Raw genomic sequence first — 20343 nt, 5'->3', positions numbered from 1 at the left:
CTAATCCTGCAGGGGAAGAATTTAATGCTAACACTTTGAATGCTTTTCTCCTTTTAGGACTTTGATGACTTCATCTTTGCTTTTTTTGCTGTGGAGATGGTGATCAAGATGGTGGCGCTGGGCATCTTTGGCAAGAAGTGTTACCTTGGAGACACCTGGAACCGGCTAGACTTCTTCATTGTGTTGGCTGGGTGAGTGGGGCCAGACTGAACTTACTGAAACTATCTAAAAACTTCATTCATGTGCTAAAGTTTTATTATTTTGGGTGTCAGATGATTGTTTAGGTGGCATTACCACAAACTAAGTACTGAACTCTCACTCTGAATTGATTTCATGCTTGTTTTTTGGTGATAGAAACTGTAATAATGCTGAATAGTTAGAGAACTAGCATATTAGCATAGAAACTCTAAGTAGCTTGGAATAAAATCAAATAATGCTGACAAGGTAGAAAACTAGCATATTAGCATAGTTAGAAACTAAGTAGTTTGTGATAGAAACTCTAATGATGCTGAATAGTTAGAGCTTGCATATTACCATAATTAGAAAACCTGAGAAGTTTGTGATATAAACTCTAATAATGCTGAATTGTTACTCTGTGTCTAATTTTGTTAGACACAGAGTAACAAGTACAGTTAAAAACTCCAACTCTAAGTAGTTTATAGTTGCAACTTCCACTATGCTACTTTTTTGAGAGCTACTGATGTACTTGCACTGAAAACATAGTATATATTGAATTCATCTGATTCAAATAAGTACTACATGAAATCAGTACACGTTTATCTTTTAGTTTACATAATTTTGGCACTAATTGTGCTGATGTACGATATATATACATGTGGAAATGATATTAAGCCAAAGCTTTATAAAAGGGTGTGATCGGTGTGTTCCAAGCTTGGTCACCTGTGTAAAATAGTAAAATAAAAGCTGACACTGAACTGAAAATCAAGCAGCATTTTCCAGCTTGCTGAGCGAAAAATAAACATAATCATTCTTTTGGGTCCTTTTAGCGATTTATGTCGGCCTTACACCAAACGACTTTTCAAGCGATTTCACTGTCGCCGACAAATATCCATGTCGGAATAAAATCACGAGAGTCTTGTTAGTGTCGCGTTGCGGTTGCGGCATGTCGATCGTTTGGTATAAGGTGGTCAAGATGGCGGTCTTAAGTCAGTCTTTTTCTCGTCTTCATGCTGCGACAAAATCAACCGTGTTTAATATTATCGTAAGTTTTAAGTCTTGGCTCATGCAAGGCGAGAGAGAGAGAGAGAGCGAGAGAGAGAGACGGCCTGAAATCTCTGTAAAAAAGCAATTCGATACAATAATCATATTAACTTAAAATGTAAACTGACTGTTTTAATATTTCAGGTCCACTGAGCCTGTAACACGTAAGGAAATGTGCAGAGGACTTTAAAAATGCCATTATTAAAGAATCATCAATTTTTTTCTATTTTTTTGTTTTCTACACTGACTTCTTATTTTGTTTGTTTGTTTCTTATGGTTTAGTTCATGACACCCAATCGACAATGCTGAATGCTGAATCGCTGCATGTTGTGTTGATGTGTAAATCTTTATGTCAAATTAAAAAAGTAATTGCACATTTTACAGGTTAATTAAAAGATTCTGGGTGATGATCTGCAGTATACAGTTCTATAGTGAACTAATCTGAGTCCCAGATCTTTACATGCCCAGCCAACGTATCCTCCCATCTGTACCACTATAGAGTGGAAGGAAAAGTGTTTATCTGCTTGTAAATTTCCACCAGGTGCATGATGGGGAATAATCTCAAAAATCTAGTTGCAGTCTTGTAAATAGTGACACTGCAAGATTCCTAGTCTTTGCAAAATCATAGTCTCTGACTAAACAACGCGACGCTGTCTTTAGATGTGAGAGGGTGTCAGACTTTAGTCTTTCAAAATTCTTTTCAAAGTCTTCTAGTGTATGGTTAGCATTAGCTGTTAAATGGTAGTCAGTGGGTAGTTATCCAAAGGCTAATTATATGAAGAGCACATTAATTCTGATCTTTTATTGCTTTCATCACTTTCATTTAAATATAAAGACAGATTAGAGTATATGTGCTGATGTATCTATGATCATACAGATACAGAGTCATGGCAGCCATTAGGAGCGGGTGATATGATATTTTATAGTTATTACGATAAATTATGTCACCATGCACATTTATACAAGTGGGATCGTCATTGGTTCATAGGTTCATCATTGGGTTTACTTCTTGCTTCTTAGTTCATTTTTGCAGACATTGAATAAAAACATTCACAAAAATATTCATAAACAACAAAACAAACTTAAAACATGCCTAAACCGCATAGTAACAGGTAGTTATTTGAATTTTAGCCCTTTATGTCTTGATGTTTCTTAAATTGTTGTCCATAACTTCAGTGTGTTCAATGATTGCGCCATGTCGTCCATGCTCAGCATCTAAAAATCCCAATACTCATAAAACATACACATAACCATGGAGATTAATACAACAATTAGAATGAGAGTTATCTTTGAGTAATGCATGCAGCTGAACTAACATGAGCACATTTACCCATTTCATTCCCCGAGCTTCATCCCTCCTAACCTAGGGACCCTGTGCTCCTTGCTGCCAATCTTCGCTGGCACAGAGCTAACCTCATGTGCATTGCTGAGGGATGCATAGGATTATGTGTTGAGATGGAAATTACCCCAGCATATGGAGCATGTGGAAGGATATCCAGGAGCCATCAGCCAAAGTGTGTACACAAGAGGAGCATGCAGAAATGACAGGCTGCTGGCATGTTCTGCTGGCATGTTGGCAAAACCAGTTTCTCCACGGCTGTTTTGATAACACTCCAGATGACATACTCACCATCCGCACAGCTTTGGGTGAGCAATGATAGGTTGTATTGTATTATGCTTAGTCAGATTCCTTCACCAATAGCATAAGCAGGGGTATGAAGATAGACGTTGTGTGGTTTTCCTGTGAAACCTAAAGCTGGAGAATCAGAATTGCCTTCGAATTGACATGTTGTTTTTTTTAAAAAAGAAAAAGGAGTGGATATCATGTGACGTAAATGAATGGTTATTCATAGAAAGGTCTTATTATTTCAATTAAATTCTGAAGTGCTTGTAGGGATGGAGCATGTGCTGATGCCTCTTCCAGAGGCAGTTTGAATTGTATTGAATGATGCAACAGAGGACAGGCGGCACTACTGCTTTGTGGCTGAGCTGTTGTTGCTCCATTTCACAATAAGAGCACTTACGGATGACCAGGGCAGATCTAGCAGGGCAGAAATTTCACAAACTTACTGACATGCAAAGGTGGCATCCAGTGACAGTGTCACGTTTAAAGTCACTGAGCTCTTCAGTACCGTCCATTCTATCACCAGTGTTTGCCTATGGAGATTGCATGACTATGTGCTTGATTTTATATACCTGATAGCAATGCATGTGGCTGAATTACCTGAATTCATTAATTAGGAGGGATGTTTACATAATTTTGGCAATATAATGTTGTCTTGCAGGGTCACATTTGGGGACAACTTTTCCAAACCTACTGCACACTACCTACTACCATGCTAGATATTAGAATAAATAGAATAAAAATAAGACAATAGATAAAGAATTGCTAATGTCAAATGAGCTAAAAGAGATGAGTATGTTAATATGTAAATGTATGCATAATAACTATTATTTACAGTAAATGACAGGATGATATAAGCTTTGGTAACAATGAATATTTGTACAGTTGTACAAACCAAGCATTATTGCACAGAGGATTTATACAGTTGCACCATACAGAAAGGGAGCTTTGCTAGGTTCAGTATAGTTTAAAGTGTAAACTGCACTTAATGAGCACTACAGCTCTGGGGAAAAAGCTGTTAGCATGTCTAGCAGTGCCGGATTTGATGACCCTGAATCTTCTACCGTAAGGTAGTGGCTGGAATAGGTGATGTCCAGGATAAGAAGGATCAGAGGAGTCCCTCAGTTGTGGATGTACTGAAGAATTGGTAGATTATATTTGATCTTCTCCTCTGTCCTGATTATGTGTTCGGGCTTGTTGTTGTGAGGTGGAGGAACCAAACCAGATGGTTATGGATGATGTGAGGATGAACTTGATTGGCTAGCATTGACTAACTAAGTAATAGGGGGGCGTAGTTATGCTGTGTTTGACTCCTGGCCTCGGACGGCTGTGGCATCACCAGGGATTGAACTCATGACCTGATGATAGGGCTAGTGATTAGACGGTTGTGCTCCAAATGTGACCATATTTTTATGTAAAATTCTGAAACTTTTATTAAGATTCAAAAAAAAAGGCAACAGTAATTGCCTTCAGTGACTGGAAGATGGCTTGAAAGGTTGAACGTTAATTGCTTAAAGTCGTTACATAAAAGTAATTACAGATGTAACAGACAGGGTTCAGTCTTTTCTGTCAATTGCCTAGACGGGTGTTAAGTAGCTGTACTTGATGCTTGTATGAAGAGAGCTCCTCTATTTTATACCATTTAGCTCAATCTTATCTATCACAGCTCTCTGCTCCCCTGGGCCAGGCTGCTGAAAGAGTGCTGAACGTTTGGCATGCATGCACAGTATCTTATGTCTGTGTGTGGTTCAGTTGGAGAGACGTTTAGGCTAGCACAAGCTCCTCTTAATCTTTAAAAATCCTTCGAGGATCCAGCGCTAACCAGCGAAGGTATCAGCCTCAGACACCCCCAGCTGCTTGGCAACGAGCGCAGACTCATTTCAGCTTCCAGCCAAGCCGATTTGCCCTTTCGCTCCTCCACAATGCCTTTATTCACACTTAGGAGCTCCGGTTGATTTCCCTGAGTTCAGAAAGTCACAAGCGTTCTTCATGAGAGGAAACTTCAGCAGTGGCAACGCGTCAAGTTCATTTGAAGTCGAGCAAACTATAAAGCAAAAGGCTGGACCACAAATATGCATCCTTGCTCATCATAGCAATAAATACTGCTTGCCATTTGGAGTGCAGTGTTGTGAGATGCCTTTGTAATTGTTTATTGCACACGTTGTTCTCACCTTGGGAGAGGTAAGACTGTTTAGGGATGGAAAATAAAATGACTTTGCATAATGCACTGCCAACTAAATTAACTTTGACATTAGAGACAGTATGTTAATATTTCAGACTGTTTTGCTGCTGTACTCTTTACTCAAGGCTTGTACAAATATGCAGTGTCCTTGAAGCACGTTAACATTCTCCCGGAAAATAGACGAGTTTTGAGTATGACTGATGTTTCTTCACACTGTCAAGACAATGGTACTCGTTATATTTCATCCACTTTCTAAACGCAACCTTTAGCTTGAATATGATATACTGAGATTGACAGCTAGAGACACGAGGCCAGACCCAATTCACTTACTTCTGCTCTCTCTGTCTCTGTCTCTCTCTCTCTCTCTCTCTCTGACTTTCTCTCTCTCTTTCTCGCTCTTTCTCTGTCTGGCTGCTTCTTTTGCTGTTTATCTTTCTCTCCTTTCCTGTCCCCTTTTCTCTCTCTCCGTTTCTCTCATCATCCCCTCTTCTGCTCTTTCTCTCTCTCTCTCTCTCTTTCTCTGGTCTCTCCTTCTGTTTCTCTCTCCTCTCTCTCTTGCTTTTTCTCTCTGTCCTTCTCTCACTCCTCAATCTCTCTCTCTTTCTTGCTCCATTATTTCCTCCCTTTCCCCATCTCTCTTTCTCCTTCTCTCTCTTTCTCTTTCTCTGTCATGCTATCTCCCTCTCTCTTCTTTCTCTTTCTCTCTTCCTCACTCTGTCTTCTCGATTTCTCTCTGTCCTTTTTGCTCTTTCTCCCTTTCTCCTCTCTCTCTCTTGCTCTTTCTCTTTGTCCGTCTCTCCCTCCTCTATCTTTCTGTCTTTCTTTCTCCATTATTTCCTCTCTCTCCCCATCTCTCCCACTCTTTCTGTCTCTCTTTCTTCTTCTCTATCATGCTATCTCCCTCTCTCTTTCTTTCTCCTTCTTTCTTCCCACTGCCTTCTCGATTTCTCTCTCTGTGTCTCTCTTGTTCTTTCTTTCTCTCTCTTACTCTTAAACTCTTCCTCTCTCTTTCTTACTCCCTCATCCCCTCTTTCTTTCTCCTATCCTCTTTCTCGCTCTCTCTTTATGTTATTGTAACCATCTATTCCTCTCTTCTCTCTGTCTTTTCTTCTCTTTCTGACACTTTATTTTTCCTTACTTCACTCCTCTCTCTTTTCTCCCTTCTCCCTCCTTCCTTCTCTCTTTTTCTCTCTCTCTCCCTCCCTCTCTCCCCCTCTTCCTCAATCTCTTTCTCTCTCTCCCTCCCTCATTTACCCTCTCTCATTTCTGTCTCCTTTCCTCTGTCCACCTATCTCTTTTCTCCTCTCTCTCTTTCTCTCTCCTTTCCTTTCTCCTTATCTCTCACCTCATCTTTCTGTCTATCTCTGATTCTCTGTGTCTTTCTCTCTCTTGCTCTTCCTCTCTCTGACTCTCTTTCAAACTATCCCTCTCTCTTCCTTTCTCTCTCATCTCCACTCTCTCTCCTGTCCTCTCTCTCTTTATGTTTCTCTCACCATTGCTTCCCCTTTCTCTCTCTCAGTCTTTCCTTCTCTTTCTCTCGCTGACTCTTCCTTTCTCCTTACTTCGCTTTTCTCTATCTATCTCTCTCTCTCCTTCTCTCTCTTTCTCTCTCTCTCTCTCTCTTTCACTCTTGTCAAAATTTAACCCTGCTCTTCAACCACTCTGCATTTTCTGTAATAATCTTGATACTGTTTTTCATGCTTTTTCCGACTGTCAAAGACAGATTCCTCTGTTCAAGTTCCTGGACAGGGCGCTCAGAGGGCTGGGGTTTCTGTTCACCCGGACTCTGTTTCATTTTTGGCTGTAAATACTCTAAAGCTCAGCGTTATATATGTGCCTTGGCTAATTTTTTAGTGGGACAAGCTAAGTTATCAGTGTGGAAGTCCTTCAGGTTGATGTCTGAAGGGCAGGAGGTGGATGTTTTAAAATTGTTCCGAGCTCTAGTGGAATTGCACATTAGAGTTGAATTTGTCTTTTACCAAAGCACTCATAACATTTCCTGTTTTGAGAAAAAGTGGTGTGCTGGTGAAATTATTGTATCTGTCAGTGATTCGGGTGTGATATCATTTCATTGGTGAATCTTTGTGAATGGGTGATTTTTCTTTGGGGATCCTCATTATTATTAATATAACTATTAGCTCTTTACTATAGGATGTAAAACCTTTTAATTAATAATGCTTCAGTAAAAGGGGTCTCTTTCACTCTTTCTTATTTCCTTCCCTCCCTTCCTCCCTCTCCCCTCTTTTTTTTCTCTGTTTCCATTCTTTTTCTCTTTGTTTGCTCATAGCTCTGTCTTCCTCTTTCTTTCTTTCTCCCTCATTTCCTCCCTCTCTCTCTCCCTCTCTTCGTCCTTCATTTCCCCTCTCTCTTGCTTTGTTTCCTTCCTCTGTCCTTCTCTCTCTCTCTCTCCTTTCTCTCCCTCCCTCTCTCTCTCTCTCTCTCTCTCTTTCACTCTTTCTTATTTCCTTCCCTCCCTTTCTCCCTCCCCCTGTCTTTTTCTGTTTCCTTTACTTTTCTCTTCTTTTGCTCATATTTCTGTCTTCCTCTTTCTTTCTTTCTTTCTCCTCACTTCCCCCTCTCTCTCTCCTGCTCTTCCTCCTTCATTTACCCTCTCTCTCGCTTTGTTTCCTCCCTCTGTCTTTCTATCTCCCTCTCTCTCTCTCTCTCTCTCTCTCTCTCTCTCTCTCTCTCTCTCTCTCTCTCTGCTTGTCTGTGTCTTGTATTAGCAGGCTGACAGAAGCGAGTGAAGGCTGTGACAGGTTGTCTCTGAGCATGGTGCTCTCTCTCTCAGACAGACCCTCATCTCCGCTCGCTCTCCTCTGGCACACATACTCACCACTCATTATGGACTTAAGCCCACCAAGCCCAACCTGAGGCCCTGCATTAGCTTTCATAACACTCTGTTTCAGGAGTGCTTTAGTGAGCCTCTATGGATTTAGCCTGTTTTTTCTAAATCACATTCTCCTTCTCTCTCACATGCACATTTATCTTACAGTACAGTGTGTGTAGTAGCTCTTTATTGTGAGAGATTGATCATTTGTTTAATGCTGTCCCCTGAGATCGCTGCAGCAGTCTCTCTCTCTCTGACAGTGCTGGAGGCAGACAGGCGACAGTTGAAGGGCAGCCATTTTCTGGTGGTCATGATAATAACAATGAGTGCAGCACATACTGTCAGCTTAATGGCCATCACTCATGTCAAAAAAATGGACAATTACCAGTGCCTACTGTGTAGAATATGACTCATAGTAATAATAATAATAATAATAATAATAATAATAATAATAATAAGGCCTGAGCTATAAGCTTCCCTTGAAACAAAACTTGATATATAATTTTTTTTTAACATTCTGGATTGTATTTTTTACACTATTCATTTTTGTGCTGTATAGTTTGTGTACCAGAAGTGAAGCATGACTATTAGTGACCATCAGCTCAGGCCACAAATGTCAAAACTCAAATAATGAGAAAAACACCTTTACAGTAATGCTCAATTCTGCTAGCACCCCAACAGGATTTTTAATAGTATGTAAGCATTAAGCTAAAGCTGGTGCATGTAACATATCTTCAAAACAGTAACTTTACAGGGAAAGACAAAAACATTTTAACTTTAATTGTAAGTTGATGTAAAGAGGTTTTGTTCCAAGTGATTTTGGAGCATTTCTATTGGTCCATTCACCATAAAATGTTTTACAAACGACAGTTGCTGTGTTCAAATTATGTGCTAAAAGTAAGATTTTTAGAAAACTTTTTCTTTTTAATAAGAAATTATTTTAATATTGTTTGGCTGTTCTAGATATTTGAAGTTCGCAACAGACATTAACATATTTCACCTCACCCTGGCATAGACTATGGCTCAAGTTTACAGTCAGTGACATATCGAAGACTTACAGAAAGGCCTACAGTGACATAACACAGTTGGTCTAAGATGTAAGGCATTCTGTCCTGCTCCTAAAAGCCTACCCAGTAGGATCACTCACTTGGCTGTATTAACGTAGATACTGTATTTGAAAAAAAAACAAAACTTAATAATGAAATATGATTATTACTTAAGTAGTTCTGAGCTACTACAGAGTTTACATACAACAAATGTGTTGATTCTATTCAATAAAAATGAACTAAAAATTACAGACATGTATTTTATTTACCAAAAGTCATTAGGCCTTCCCTTGCTTCATGCGTCCTTCTCCTATAAAATAATATCAGATATTTTGTTACAGCAGTGAGAATAAATGACATAATAAAAAAAACTGGACTAGAATTCTTAGGCTCACTCACTCATATCACTACAGCTAAAACTTCAAGCTCGTAGCAGCTCTGTCGGCAGAACATACCTGGTGTAATTTATAGTGTTCATTTTGTTTTCAGTACTAACACTGGCAAATGAAGTAGGTAGGCACATTTAGCATAGTCTCTGCTGGCTAACTCTGGCTGTTGAATGCTATTTTTTTGTTCTTGCCTCATGATTTCTCAGACACATTTCATTCACTAGTCTACACTCTTAAAAAAGATGGTTCTTCAAGGGGTCTTTGGTAAAGGGAATGGTTCTATTACACCATGCTTTAGGCTTCAATGAATCTTTGCCAGGTGAAATGGTTCTTCAGATTGATGGAGATGGAGAATATGTGCTTCTGTATAGCACCGAAAAGGGTTGTGCTATCATTACAATGTCAAGCTACTAACAACAGAAGAATCCTTTTTGGTGCTATATAGAACCTTTTTCAACAAGGTTCTATTTAGAACCATATAAAGCACATTCTTCAGCAATCTGAAGAACTATTTAACCATGCAAGGAGCCGTTTAAGCATGAAATGGTTCTAAATAGAACTATTCCCTTTACTAAAGAACGCTTGAAGAACCATCTTTTTTAAGAGTGTACAGTAAGTGTCATTCACCATTATGACACTGTTGGTTTAATGTAAATGGGTTTGACTTCAGAATTTGCCAGTGGGCTATGATTCGTTTTTCTTGTTATTGGTCATCTCCTTCTGCGGCGTGCGTGGGTCTACTGCAGATGCAGAAGCGAAGTATCTTAGGCTTTATGCCAAAGTCAGGAGCTCCTTGAGGCCCTGGTTAAATTCTAGTGAAAGTCATCTACAGTAATAAGTACTGATCCTTACATCCAGTGGAAGCAACATAAGTGATCTTAATAGAGTCTCCCTTCCCCCAGCCAGACTGAGGAGCTCTTGGTAAGGTAATAGAGGCTTCAGGAATGCCATTTGGCCAGAGGTACTGATGATACTGGACTGCATCCAGCACTTTCATCTGAGAGCTCCTTCATCTCATATTTGTATTTGGAGGCGCCTAGAATCGATAACAACCATTCACAGGTACTTACAGATGGCTAAGAACGTCCCCACATTGATCAGGCTACTGTTGTTTTGGTGTCTCTGCATGAGAGCCATTCACAGGCTTAGTGAAAGATAGGGCCGTTACTTCTGCTGCGTTTATCGACCGTAATGTTTTTGTACGCACTGAAATCTCAGATGCGGTTAATAAGTTTATGAACTGAGAGGAAAACATCGAAGGCTTATTTCTTACTGGTTTCAGGGTCATCACAACTAGTTACAGACAGCATCCATCAGTAATACACTAACATTAGGAATTCTACTGTTGCTATAATCTCCTGTCAAAGTTTTAGCTTGTTAGCTATCTATACAATAGTCACTTATTCATGTCATGTGACTGCATGCATACACATAAAGTTCAGTTCACGTCCGCCTCTTGCTTTGACATATGAATCTATTGAGACATCTAATCATGCTAATATGAAACTGATGATTAAAGACTCCTGTACTGAAGAAGAGAGACCCCAACCCCAGGCCAAACTCAATTTAATTCAGAAACAGCTCTGTAAAGCTTTACATTTTATTTCATCAACTTTTTTAGGCTGTTTGACTAAATATTTCTAGGTTTTTTAAAGGGCCAATATCCCACATTTTTCTTGCATTGGGATTTTTCCTTAATTTCCCTGTTTGTGTTGACATTTGTGTGCTTGTGTTTATACACCAAAACACAGTCATGTTTTCATCATTTTTTTCCAACCTCTGTTTATCGCTTAGAATTAAGCAGGCTGTTTTTGTTACTGTGACTTTAAGCCTGATATATGTAAATGAACCTTGTTCTGATTAGCTGTGCCTTATTCAAATTGCAGTGTAACACTCTTTAAAACTTAAAGTAAGATAGAATAAGCCAATATATATGTGAATGCTTTGGTCTCCATAACATCACAAAAACAATTCATTCAAAAAAGGTTGTTTTCATAAAAAAATAAAAAAAGCGAGGAAAATTCATCGACCCTTAAAAAACAGTGTTATCTATTCATAATCATCATAACTGTTCAAAGGCAGGGATAGTGGCATGCCTTTAAAATGATCTTTACAGTGATTGGATATTTCTTTCTAAATAAAGTACCGAAAGGCACTGCTGTATTTGTACTTGTGTATAGGTGTGTCTGAGTTTTAGAGAGTAATGTAAAATTGCATTACATTACAGTTTGAGAGAAGCAATTAGTAGTTTGTAAAGGATTTTGGGTTGAACTAACCCAACACTATAACATATATATAATATATAACACTATAACCCACCCATGGCAACTTGATGTGGAGAATAACATCTAAACAGTGGGCTCATGACATCGATTCATTTGTTTATATTCATGCTTTAGCAGGATTTGGTTCCTCTTAAAGGGGAGTTCCACCAATTTTTCAAATCATTAAGATGTAACTAAAATGATTAAGAGTGGTTTGCTGTGAAATGGTTCATTTGGAAAAGGATAATAACAGATATGCACTTATGACCAACACAGCAACCGCTGTGTCCCTGTCCCTCTCCTCTCTTTCTAGACAAACTTTATGCAAATGAGCCGACAGTCAACCAATCAGATGGTATGAGGCGAGAACTGTTAGTAATTTAGTGGGAGGTTATTACAGTGGTAGCAAAACATAGCTATATAACATGAACATATCGCTGCTGTCGGAAGAAAACCTCGTATCTCCATTTTTTTTGGAGACGTTTTTCAGTTTTTGACATAATTTGAAAATGTCTGTTGCCCTTTACATTGTGTGTACGTTTCATGATGAATGGACCAAAAGAAATGGCCCAAAATTACTTTGGAAAAAAGTCCGGTTCCACTGACTTACATTAAAAGTAAAGTATGTAATTTCCTTCTTCTGTAAAGGTATTATTTTGGAGATATGAGGTTTTCTTTTGATAACAGCGATATAAATAAAGACACAAATAAAAATATTCCTTCTTATAAAAAGCACACATGGCACTTTGCAGTTGCAGGTAAACAAACCTAAGATCTTTAGAGGCTGCAGCCCCCTCAACACCCCCACTTCCAGCGTCCCTACTTGTGAACTATTTTATTTTACAGATATTTTGGAATTTCCCTTTTAGAGTCCATGTTCTTGTTTGGGAAAATGATGAGAGAACATTTGTTGCTTAAAAACCTCATTAACGTAGTTAATAATCCGAAGATCCAACATTATTTGAAAGCCTGTCACTGAGCCGCAGGTTTAACGCACCTGTGCTGCACAGCTTTTTAAATTCAATTCATGACCCCTCCCTTCCCTATTGACCTGCCAGATCTGACATTAGGCCAGATTGAGAGAAACAAAAATCAGTTTATTTGTTTTTATTTCAGTTAAATTCATCTGTAGCTGATAATATTCATTATAAGTGATAGATATCAGTAAATATTATCCGCCATGCAACAACAGACTTGTGTTCCACAGCCTCATGATTTTCAAAGTAGGCTCTGCTTTACCTCATTCACAACAGCACTGTTAAAAATGTACAGTAAAGTTGTAATTTCCTGACAGCAGCATTTATTTACAATAAATCATTGTAGAGCATACATACAGCATAGTGTAGTAAAATATTTACAGTACTAAGCTCTACTGCTAGTACATTACTGTAAATTGCTTTGTCTGGTGTGCTACTGTAAACTAATGCATGCTCTAATTGCCCAATATTTTACAGTATGATCCTGTAAAATAACAAACCAGCAATTTACTGTAAAATAAATACTGTGAATTTACAGCAATTTTTTACAATGTAGTTCTGAACTGAAGAACACAGAGGACACAACTGAAGTCAGTACCCAGATGCCCTCACTTCTCTCTAATTTATTGATGCTCCTCGGACTGTATCCAAACCTGCTGCTGACACAAGTTATGAGCAGAAAAAAAGGCTGTTCGGGGGACGAGACAAGGGCAAATTCATCATGAACAAAGGCCATCAAATATTTTCTCAAGAAAAAAAGGCATCTAAAAGGTCTTTCTTGTTTATTTATTTTTCTACTCTCTGGTCAAGTGCTGTTCGACCACACGGAACAAAGCTGCTGTCCCCCTTACCATTGACCGTTTTGTATTGCATTAGTTTCCATCAGCGTTATTATGTTCTAAAGCAGGTGTTTCCTGTATAATTGGAACAGGACAGACTTAACTGTCTGCAAATAGAGATGTAGGGGTAGTAAGAGGAGAGAGAGCATCACTGTAAAAGTGTGACACGTGTTGCTGCTTTATTGTGCCCCCTCTCTTTTGATGTCGCTTTTTGTGTGAGGGCTTTGCTTTATATCTCAGAGTGTTCTCAGGTTAGATATCACACTGATGTTGCGAATGAAGAGAAAGAAGGGTTTTTCATCTCCCTCTATTGAATTCTCAGCTAGGGGTAGCTCATCTAGTTTTGTCTGTAATCAGTCAATCAGTCATATTCCATTATGAACAGTAGCCCCTGACTGCAATCTCGCTGGAGAGATAGTTAAGAGGGGATAGAGAAACGTGCCTGATGGAAATGCAGTATAAAATAGTTAAAGAGTCACATGTTGATGTGTTGATTGGATCCAGGTATCAAAAGTATATTGTGTACAAGGTGTAGCTGTAGCATTTCTGTGTGAAATGCTGCATGTCATTTGAAAGTTTCAGCCATTCACAGTTGAACCATACAAAATCTGTGATTGCTGGATGTTAATGATGCACAATATGTCTGAAGCCAATATAACTCTCACTCAGGGCGGCACCGTGACCCAGAAGGATAAGCAGTTTAGATGACGTGTGTGCGTGTGTGATCAGGGTGGGCAGTAATGGAATACATGTAACATTATTACATAATTGAGATAGAAAAAGTATTTCATTACAATTACAGAAAAAAAACAGAAAATACATTATAATAAGGGCATATGGTGTCATTGATGTGTAGCACAACTCTTATGGAGCACCAAAAGTTACAAAAGTGCCCCCTTGTGAAGAATCTTCAGCCTGTTAAATGTGAGTGTGTGAGTGAGTGAGTTACTAGCCACAATCAGGAGGTGCTGCTCGTCTAACACACACGCACACAGGACACAATTTGTGCGTTTTTTCAGACATCGGTCAGTTAATTTGAACATGACTATAGTGAGTTAATGTCATCTGCACAAGTTTGCAGAAACAGGGCAAATAAAATAATGCTGCATTTTTACTGTCTGAAAAATCATGTTTGACATACAAGATATTGTCAGTTATACATTCTATGTCATATGCTATAGATATATATCATCAGTTGTACATTATATGTTATATGTTACTTTCATAGATGACACAATCTCAACTAATCACTGTTGTCTATATGGTTGACACAGCAACAGCCAAGCCTGCCCGATGTGACCCTTTGCCTTTTTTGTCAGGAGCTCTTTGTCACTTGACATTCTGCCATTTATTTATTTATTTATTTATTTATTTATTGCAAACACACAGTAAAATCTATCCAATCCAAAAAATACCATGGTGCATTCAGTGTGCAGAGCTTTATTGTGATGCCTAGCAAAAAAAAAAAAATAATTAAAAATTAATCAGATCAAATAAATAAATTAAAGCACCAGTTAGTTCCATTTTTGATTCCAGTCTACACACGCCTCATTTGATACCCAATTTGAATTCACCAAAATATTTAATGACATTTTCCAGTGAGTCTACGCATAGCACACATAAAGTGCAGACAAATATCTTTCTCCTAGTGATTTTGTTTGATAGTGTTCCTGTTCTATAAACAGTTTTCCTGTTTGCCTTGTGTTAAATTTAAAGACATCTTATTGAAATTTGTCTTTAACTTGTGTTAATTTAATTATATGAATTTAACACAATACACAATCCAAAAGAAAAGGAATGGAAGCGGATTATGTTATTTTAATAAAGTAATCCTTTAGAGTTGATTACAGATTAAAATATTTTGATTTTAGATTCAGTTTTGAAACAGGTAATTAATAGTTTTTTAAGAAGCCTCTTTTCATCCTGTCGCTGAGATGTGAGGAAATATAATAATTAATATATTCTATTATATGGTATTGGAGTTAGAGCTGATTCTTACGATTGATAACCATGTGCTTGTGTATGCACATCATCACTAGTGTAAGGCATTTCTGTACTTCTTAAGCTGACTGAAATGGACAGCATAGTGGATAACACCACCACAAGAGGTTTGTTTTCCCATCCAGGCAGAAATGCCACTGCTTTGCCAGTGATAGTCTTTGGGCAACACTGAGAATGTTGCATTCACCTACCATTTAAAACTGTAGATAAGACAGTCTGCTTTGTAACATTTGTAAACTGCTTTGAAAAATGTTTTTGTTTGTTTGTTTGTTTTTTATTGCCGCACATCATGTCAGTGGTAATTGTATCCAGTGCATCAAGATTCAAATCTATTGTATCACAATACACATAAACATACTATGTAACACATAAACAATAAACAATATACAATACAATATATATTATACTGTACCCATGAAAGAATAGTGACCCATGAAAAATTTCACAGTAATTTAATTTGTGCATTCTTACAAAGGCTAGAAAGCTTACGGACAGACTATAGTGACACACATTACTCAGAAGACTTTAGTAACCTTATCGCCAAAAAAAAAGCTGTTCTTGAAACGGGTTGTCTAATTGTCTAAAACGGAACAAACTTAATCACAAAAATAATCACAAAATATTGAAAGATTTTACAACAGATATTAACTGGCCCAAAACCTGCAGTGGAGATTTTACATTCTGTAAAAAAAACAACAAATAAGACAACAAATTTTTGTAAAATTTTTGGTTATTTGTACCAATATCAGCCACAGCAAGGTTTTATTTATCGCTGTTGGCCCAGAAATTCCATATCAGAGCATCCCTTACTAACGAACTCATAGATAAAGACATATTGTATAATCTGAATAATGATACTGTGAAGCAGTCAGGAAAGGTGCAGATAGGGAGGATGAGAGAAAGAATGATGCACGGGCGAAGGGTAAGAGGCAATGTGAGGACAGAGAGAGACAGAGAGAGAGAGTGTTTTATCTTCCCCTCCATCTGAATGTGGCTGTAGGGAAGTGAACCTCTCTGAAGCTCGCTTCATTAACCTGCCAGGTGGTGGAAGACACCAGGCCCTGATTGAACTGCAGCCAGAGCTGCTGCTTTGAAGAGAACGAGGGACAGAGATAGAGAGCGGAAGACATTCAGTCAAACTTATTCTGCCTCTCCATGTCAGTTAAACAGTCGTGGCATGATTATGGGATCGTTTCTAGAACAGTGCAGCAAGCGTTTGTGTGCTTTCTCTCATTCGTTTCTCCAGTTGCTGCTGTACTTGATGTTCAAATAGGGCATGGAAGAACATAGACTCTGCTCCATGTTCTCACTTGGGGATTGAATTGAGCTGATTTCTTACGGATGCTGAAGGTCAGACTTGTTTTGAATCGTGGTCCCTGGCCTCTCTCATACTTTTCCTATTATAGTGCCCTCCCTGCTGGCAGCGCGCTCGCGCAGAGCAGCCATTGTTGACTGTGTGGCCATTGTTGTCAGGACACTGAGGGATTCTGGCAAAGTGTGCCATCCTTTGCTAGAGCTCTGTAGTATACAAACGGAAGAGAGACGTGCAGAATTAGGTGCTTAAAGACCTTCAGCCCTGACCAGTGGCTACACAAGCTGTTTATGTTTACCTGTGTATGTGTGAGTGTGTCTGTTTTAGTGCATTTTAAGGACAAAATGCCCTGACTAACTAGAATAAATGGATAAAAAGAGCTTCTTCTTGTTTCTTTTTCTCAGTAAGGGCCTCTTGACAGCTGCACATCCTTTCAGTCTCATAGTGTTGAGTTGTCTTTTTACAGTGAAGGATGGACAGAAACACCTGTGGATTTTTCCAGATCTGAAGGAAGAATGGAGCCTGATTTTCTCCTCTCTCTCAAAGAGGAAAGCTTTAAATACTGTTTATCTGGTGGTGTCAGTTTTGGTGGTCTGCCAGCTCTTGCATGGTTGTTAGGAGTCCCAGTTTCTCTGTATCTTCTAATCATTTTTTGCATCCCATTTTTGGAACCTCCTGTCCTCTTGACCCTTCATTCTGCAGGTGGATTATTTCAAATGTAATCTCCTCAGAAATATTTCCTGACAGTATCGTATGACTAAGTTCATTAGCCTGAGTATCGTTACTGAGCTGTGACTATTTTACTACACATGCAGGTTGCACTGTGTCCAGCCCCCACGTGAAATGAAGATTTTAATTGGTTCTGGTGCTTTTTAATTGACCCTCTGTCTCTTTGTGCTTCTAGATCAAAGGTTTGTGTGGTTAGTGAGGGTGGAGTTTCAAAACATGCGGCCTAGAATGGTGGGGCATTGCCCCAGTAGTTTGAAAAGTATGGGTCAAGTGCCCGCTTGCCCTCCTTCTGGCAGCCATGTGTTAGATTTAAGATTAGCTGGACAGAAGTAGGTACATATATTTACTGTCCAAAAGTTTGTAGACACCTGCTCAACCATTGTTTCTTCTGGAATCAAGCATATTAATAGGGAGTTCTTTGCAGCAATAACAGACTCTTCTCATTTGTGAAGGCCTTACAGTAGGTGTTGGAACATAGCTGTGAGGATTTGGTTGCGTTCAGTCACAGGAGCATTGGTGAGGTCAGGTACTGATGTTGCATAAAATGCCTCTCTAATTCATCCCAAAGATGTGGAACATCACTTCAGAGAATACAGTTGCACTCCTTCACAGCCCAGTGCGAGGGGGTTTTATACCCCTCTAGCTGAAGCTTGGCATTGGGAATGGTGATCTTAGGCTTGTGTGTATTCCATTCTATTGGACATCTATGGAGATTATACAAGCTGTTTGTGTGCAATTGAATGCCTGGGTCAACAAAGAGTTCACCTTAAAGTAGCTGTATAATTATATAAAATATATAATACATATGGGACATATGTGAAACCCCACATCCTGACAAGGTATAAAAATAGACCTGTGTGTAGGCAGAAGGAATGTATGTGTTTAGTTTTGCATCTGTGTATCATTATTCATGACTGTAGTGTTTATTTGCGCTCCTATGTTGTGTGTGTGTGTGTGTGTGTGTGTGTGTGTGTGTGTGTGTGTGTGTGTGTGTGTGTGTGTGTAAGGGTGGATGTAAGAGTTTGTTGACGAAGTGAGCATTTATATGGTCACATGTTCACTGTGTTTAGCTCTGTCTCTCTCAGGCTGCTTCAGGAGCGCGTTGAGGAGTTTTGTGAAGTGTCCTCACGCAAGTCCTGTCTCACCAACCCAAACACATTCTCTCCTCTCCTCTCCGTCCCCTTACGTCCCTCCCACTGTCCTCTAACTCACTCTCTCTCTCTCACTATCCCTCTCACCCTCTTTCTTAGTCACTCCGTCTCTCCCATACTCTCTCTTTTTCTCTCATTCTTTGTTTCTCTCTATCTGTCTTCCTTTCTCTATTCCCCATCTTTCTTTCTGTTTTTCTTCTCCTTTACTCTTTATTTTGTCTTCCTCTCTCTCCTGCATCTCTCTATTTCCCATCTCTCTTTTTCTTTCTTTTTCCTCTCTCTCGTTTTCCCTCTTTTTCCCTCTCTGTCTCATTCTCTTTCTGTCACATTCTCTATTTTTCTTCTATCTCTCTCATTCTCTCTTTCCTGTTTCTCTTTTGCGTTCCCTCTTTCTCTGTTTCTCGCTCCACTTATCTCTTTCTCTTCTCTCTCTATCTTTCTCTGCATTTCCTTCTCATTTGTTCTCATGTTTTTCCTCTATCTTTCTCTCATTCTCTCTCTCTCTCTCTATCTCTTCTCCCTCTCTGCCTCTCTCTATATATATCTTTTTTGCTCCTTTCTATCTGTTCTCTTTTTCTTTCTTTCAGTCCCTCTTATTCCTTTCTCTTCTATCTCTCTCTCTTGTTCTTTCTCATTCATTCTTTCTTTTCCCTTTCTTTTTTTCTCTTTTCTTTCTGTATCTCTTTCTTACTTTCTTTTATCTGTCCTCTTCATCTCTCTCTCTCTCTCTCTTTTTACTCATTCTGTCTCATTCTCTCACCTTCCTCTCTCTCTCTCTCTCTCTCTCTCTCTCTCTCTCTCTCTCTCTCTCTCTTTCTCTCTCTCTTTCTCTCTCTTTTCTAGTTCAATTCATCCTCTCCCCAGTCTCTCTGCTTTTGACACCTGAACTTTTCCTATATTGATATTTTTTCTTGTTTTGTCCTTCCCCATCCCACCGTTTTTAGCCTTAGTCACCGCCGTTATTATTTTTCTTGTCCTGCCACCAGCTGGTTTCCATCAGGCCCAATCAGCGCGCTCAAAAAGCTGCTCCACAGATTTCAGAAGCAACAAAAGCGGAACGCATTTCTTCCGAGCGCTGCTTGCTTAATGAGGCTCGTAGTGTTTGCACATCACTGAACACTGAATCCATGTATGATCTTTTGAGGGCACTGGAAATATCTTCAGTCTGATGCCATGTCTGTACACCACACAGATCCAATCAATGTACGTCACTTTCCTCCGTGTATCATAGCTCAAACCTATACTGAGGAGTTCACGTCCATTTATTTTCAAATAGAATCAATAGAGCGCTGATTTATGCGGCTGTCATGTAGCACGACAGTCCTGTCAGAGACGTGGTTTTGACCGTAATCTGTAATTAAGTAGTTGCCAGCACACAAACACGCAGAGGGTACACAAAACTCGCTTGCCGGCTTACAAAAACAGGGAATTCTTTCATGTGCCTCCCTCCAAAGTTCACATGTGTGAAACAGCTGTGTGTGTGGGTGTGCTTACGTGGGTATGTGTGTGTTCGCTGGCATGTGTGTATTGTAGGAGATCTCATTACGTTGACCTCCACTGGATACCCCTCTTTGACCTGACTGAAACTGATCCAATTGAATTCATAGCTCCTGGGGCTCTTTATTGATCTACTATGCACTCAGGCCACTACAGAGCCCTCAACAGTGTTAGCTTTGATCTGATGTTGATAACTCTTGAGTGAAACCTCAAATTTAGAACCTGAATGTAAACAAAATGCACCAGTCAATGAAACCTGATCGAATATTTGTCACCGTTCA

The 20343-nt window shown here is 39.1% G+C and overlaps 1 protein-coding gene across 1 annotated transcript in view; it reads left to right on the top strand.

Annotated features, from left to right (window-relative positions):
* cacna1g (calcium channel, voltage-dependent, T type, alpha 1G subunit) overlaps positions 1-20343 on the top strand; it is a 310514-nt gene that overhangs the window by 128580 nt on the left and 161591 nt on the right. Inside the window, 1 exon segment of the mRNA XM_036572800.1 lies at positions 58-191. Coding sequence (XP_036428693.1) covers positions 58-191 — 134 coding nt within the window.

This window comes from Colossoma macropomum, unplaced genomic scaffold, assembly GCF_904425465.1.
Source record: "Colossoma macropomum unplaced genomic scaffold, Colossoma_macropomum, whole genome shotgun sequence".
NCBI lineage: Eukaryota > Metazoa > Chordata > Actinopteri > Characiformes > Serrasalmidae > Colossoma > Colossoma macropomum.
The sequence above is the reverse complement of the archived record's forward strand: the minus strand, read 5'-3'. Positions and strand labels throughout refer to the sequence as shown.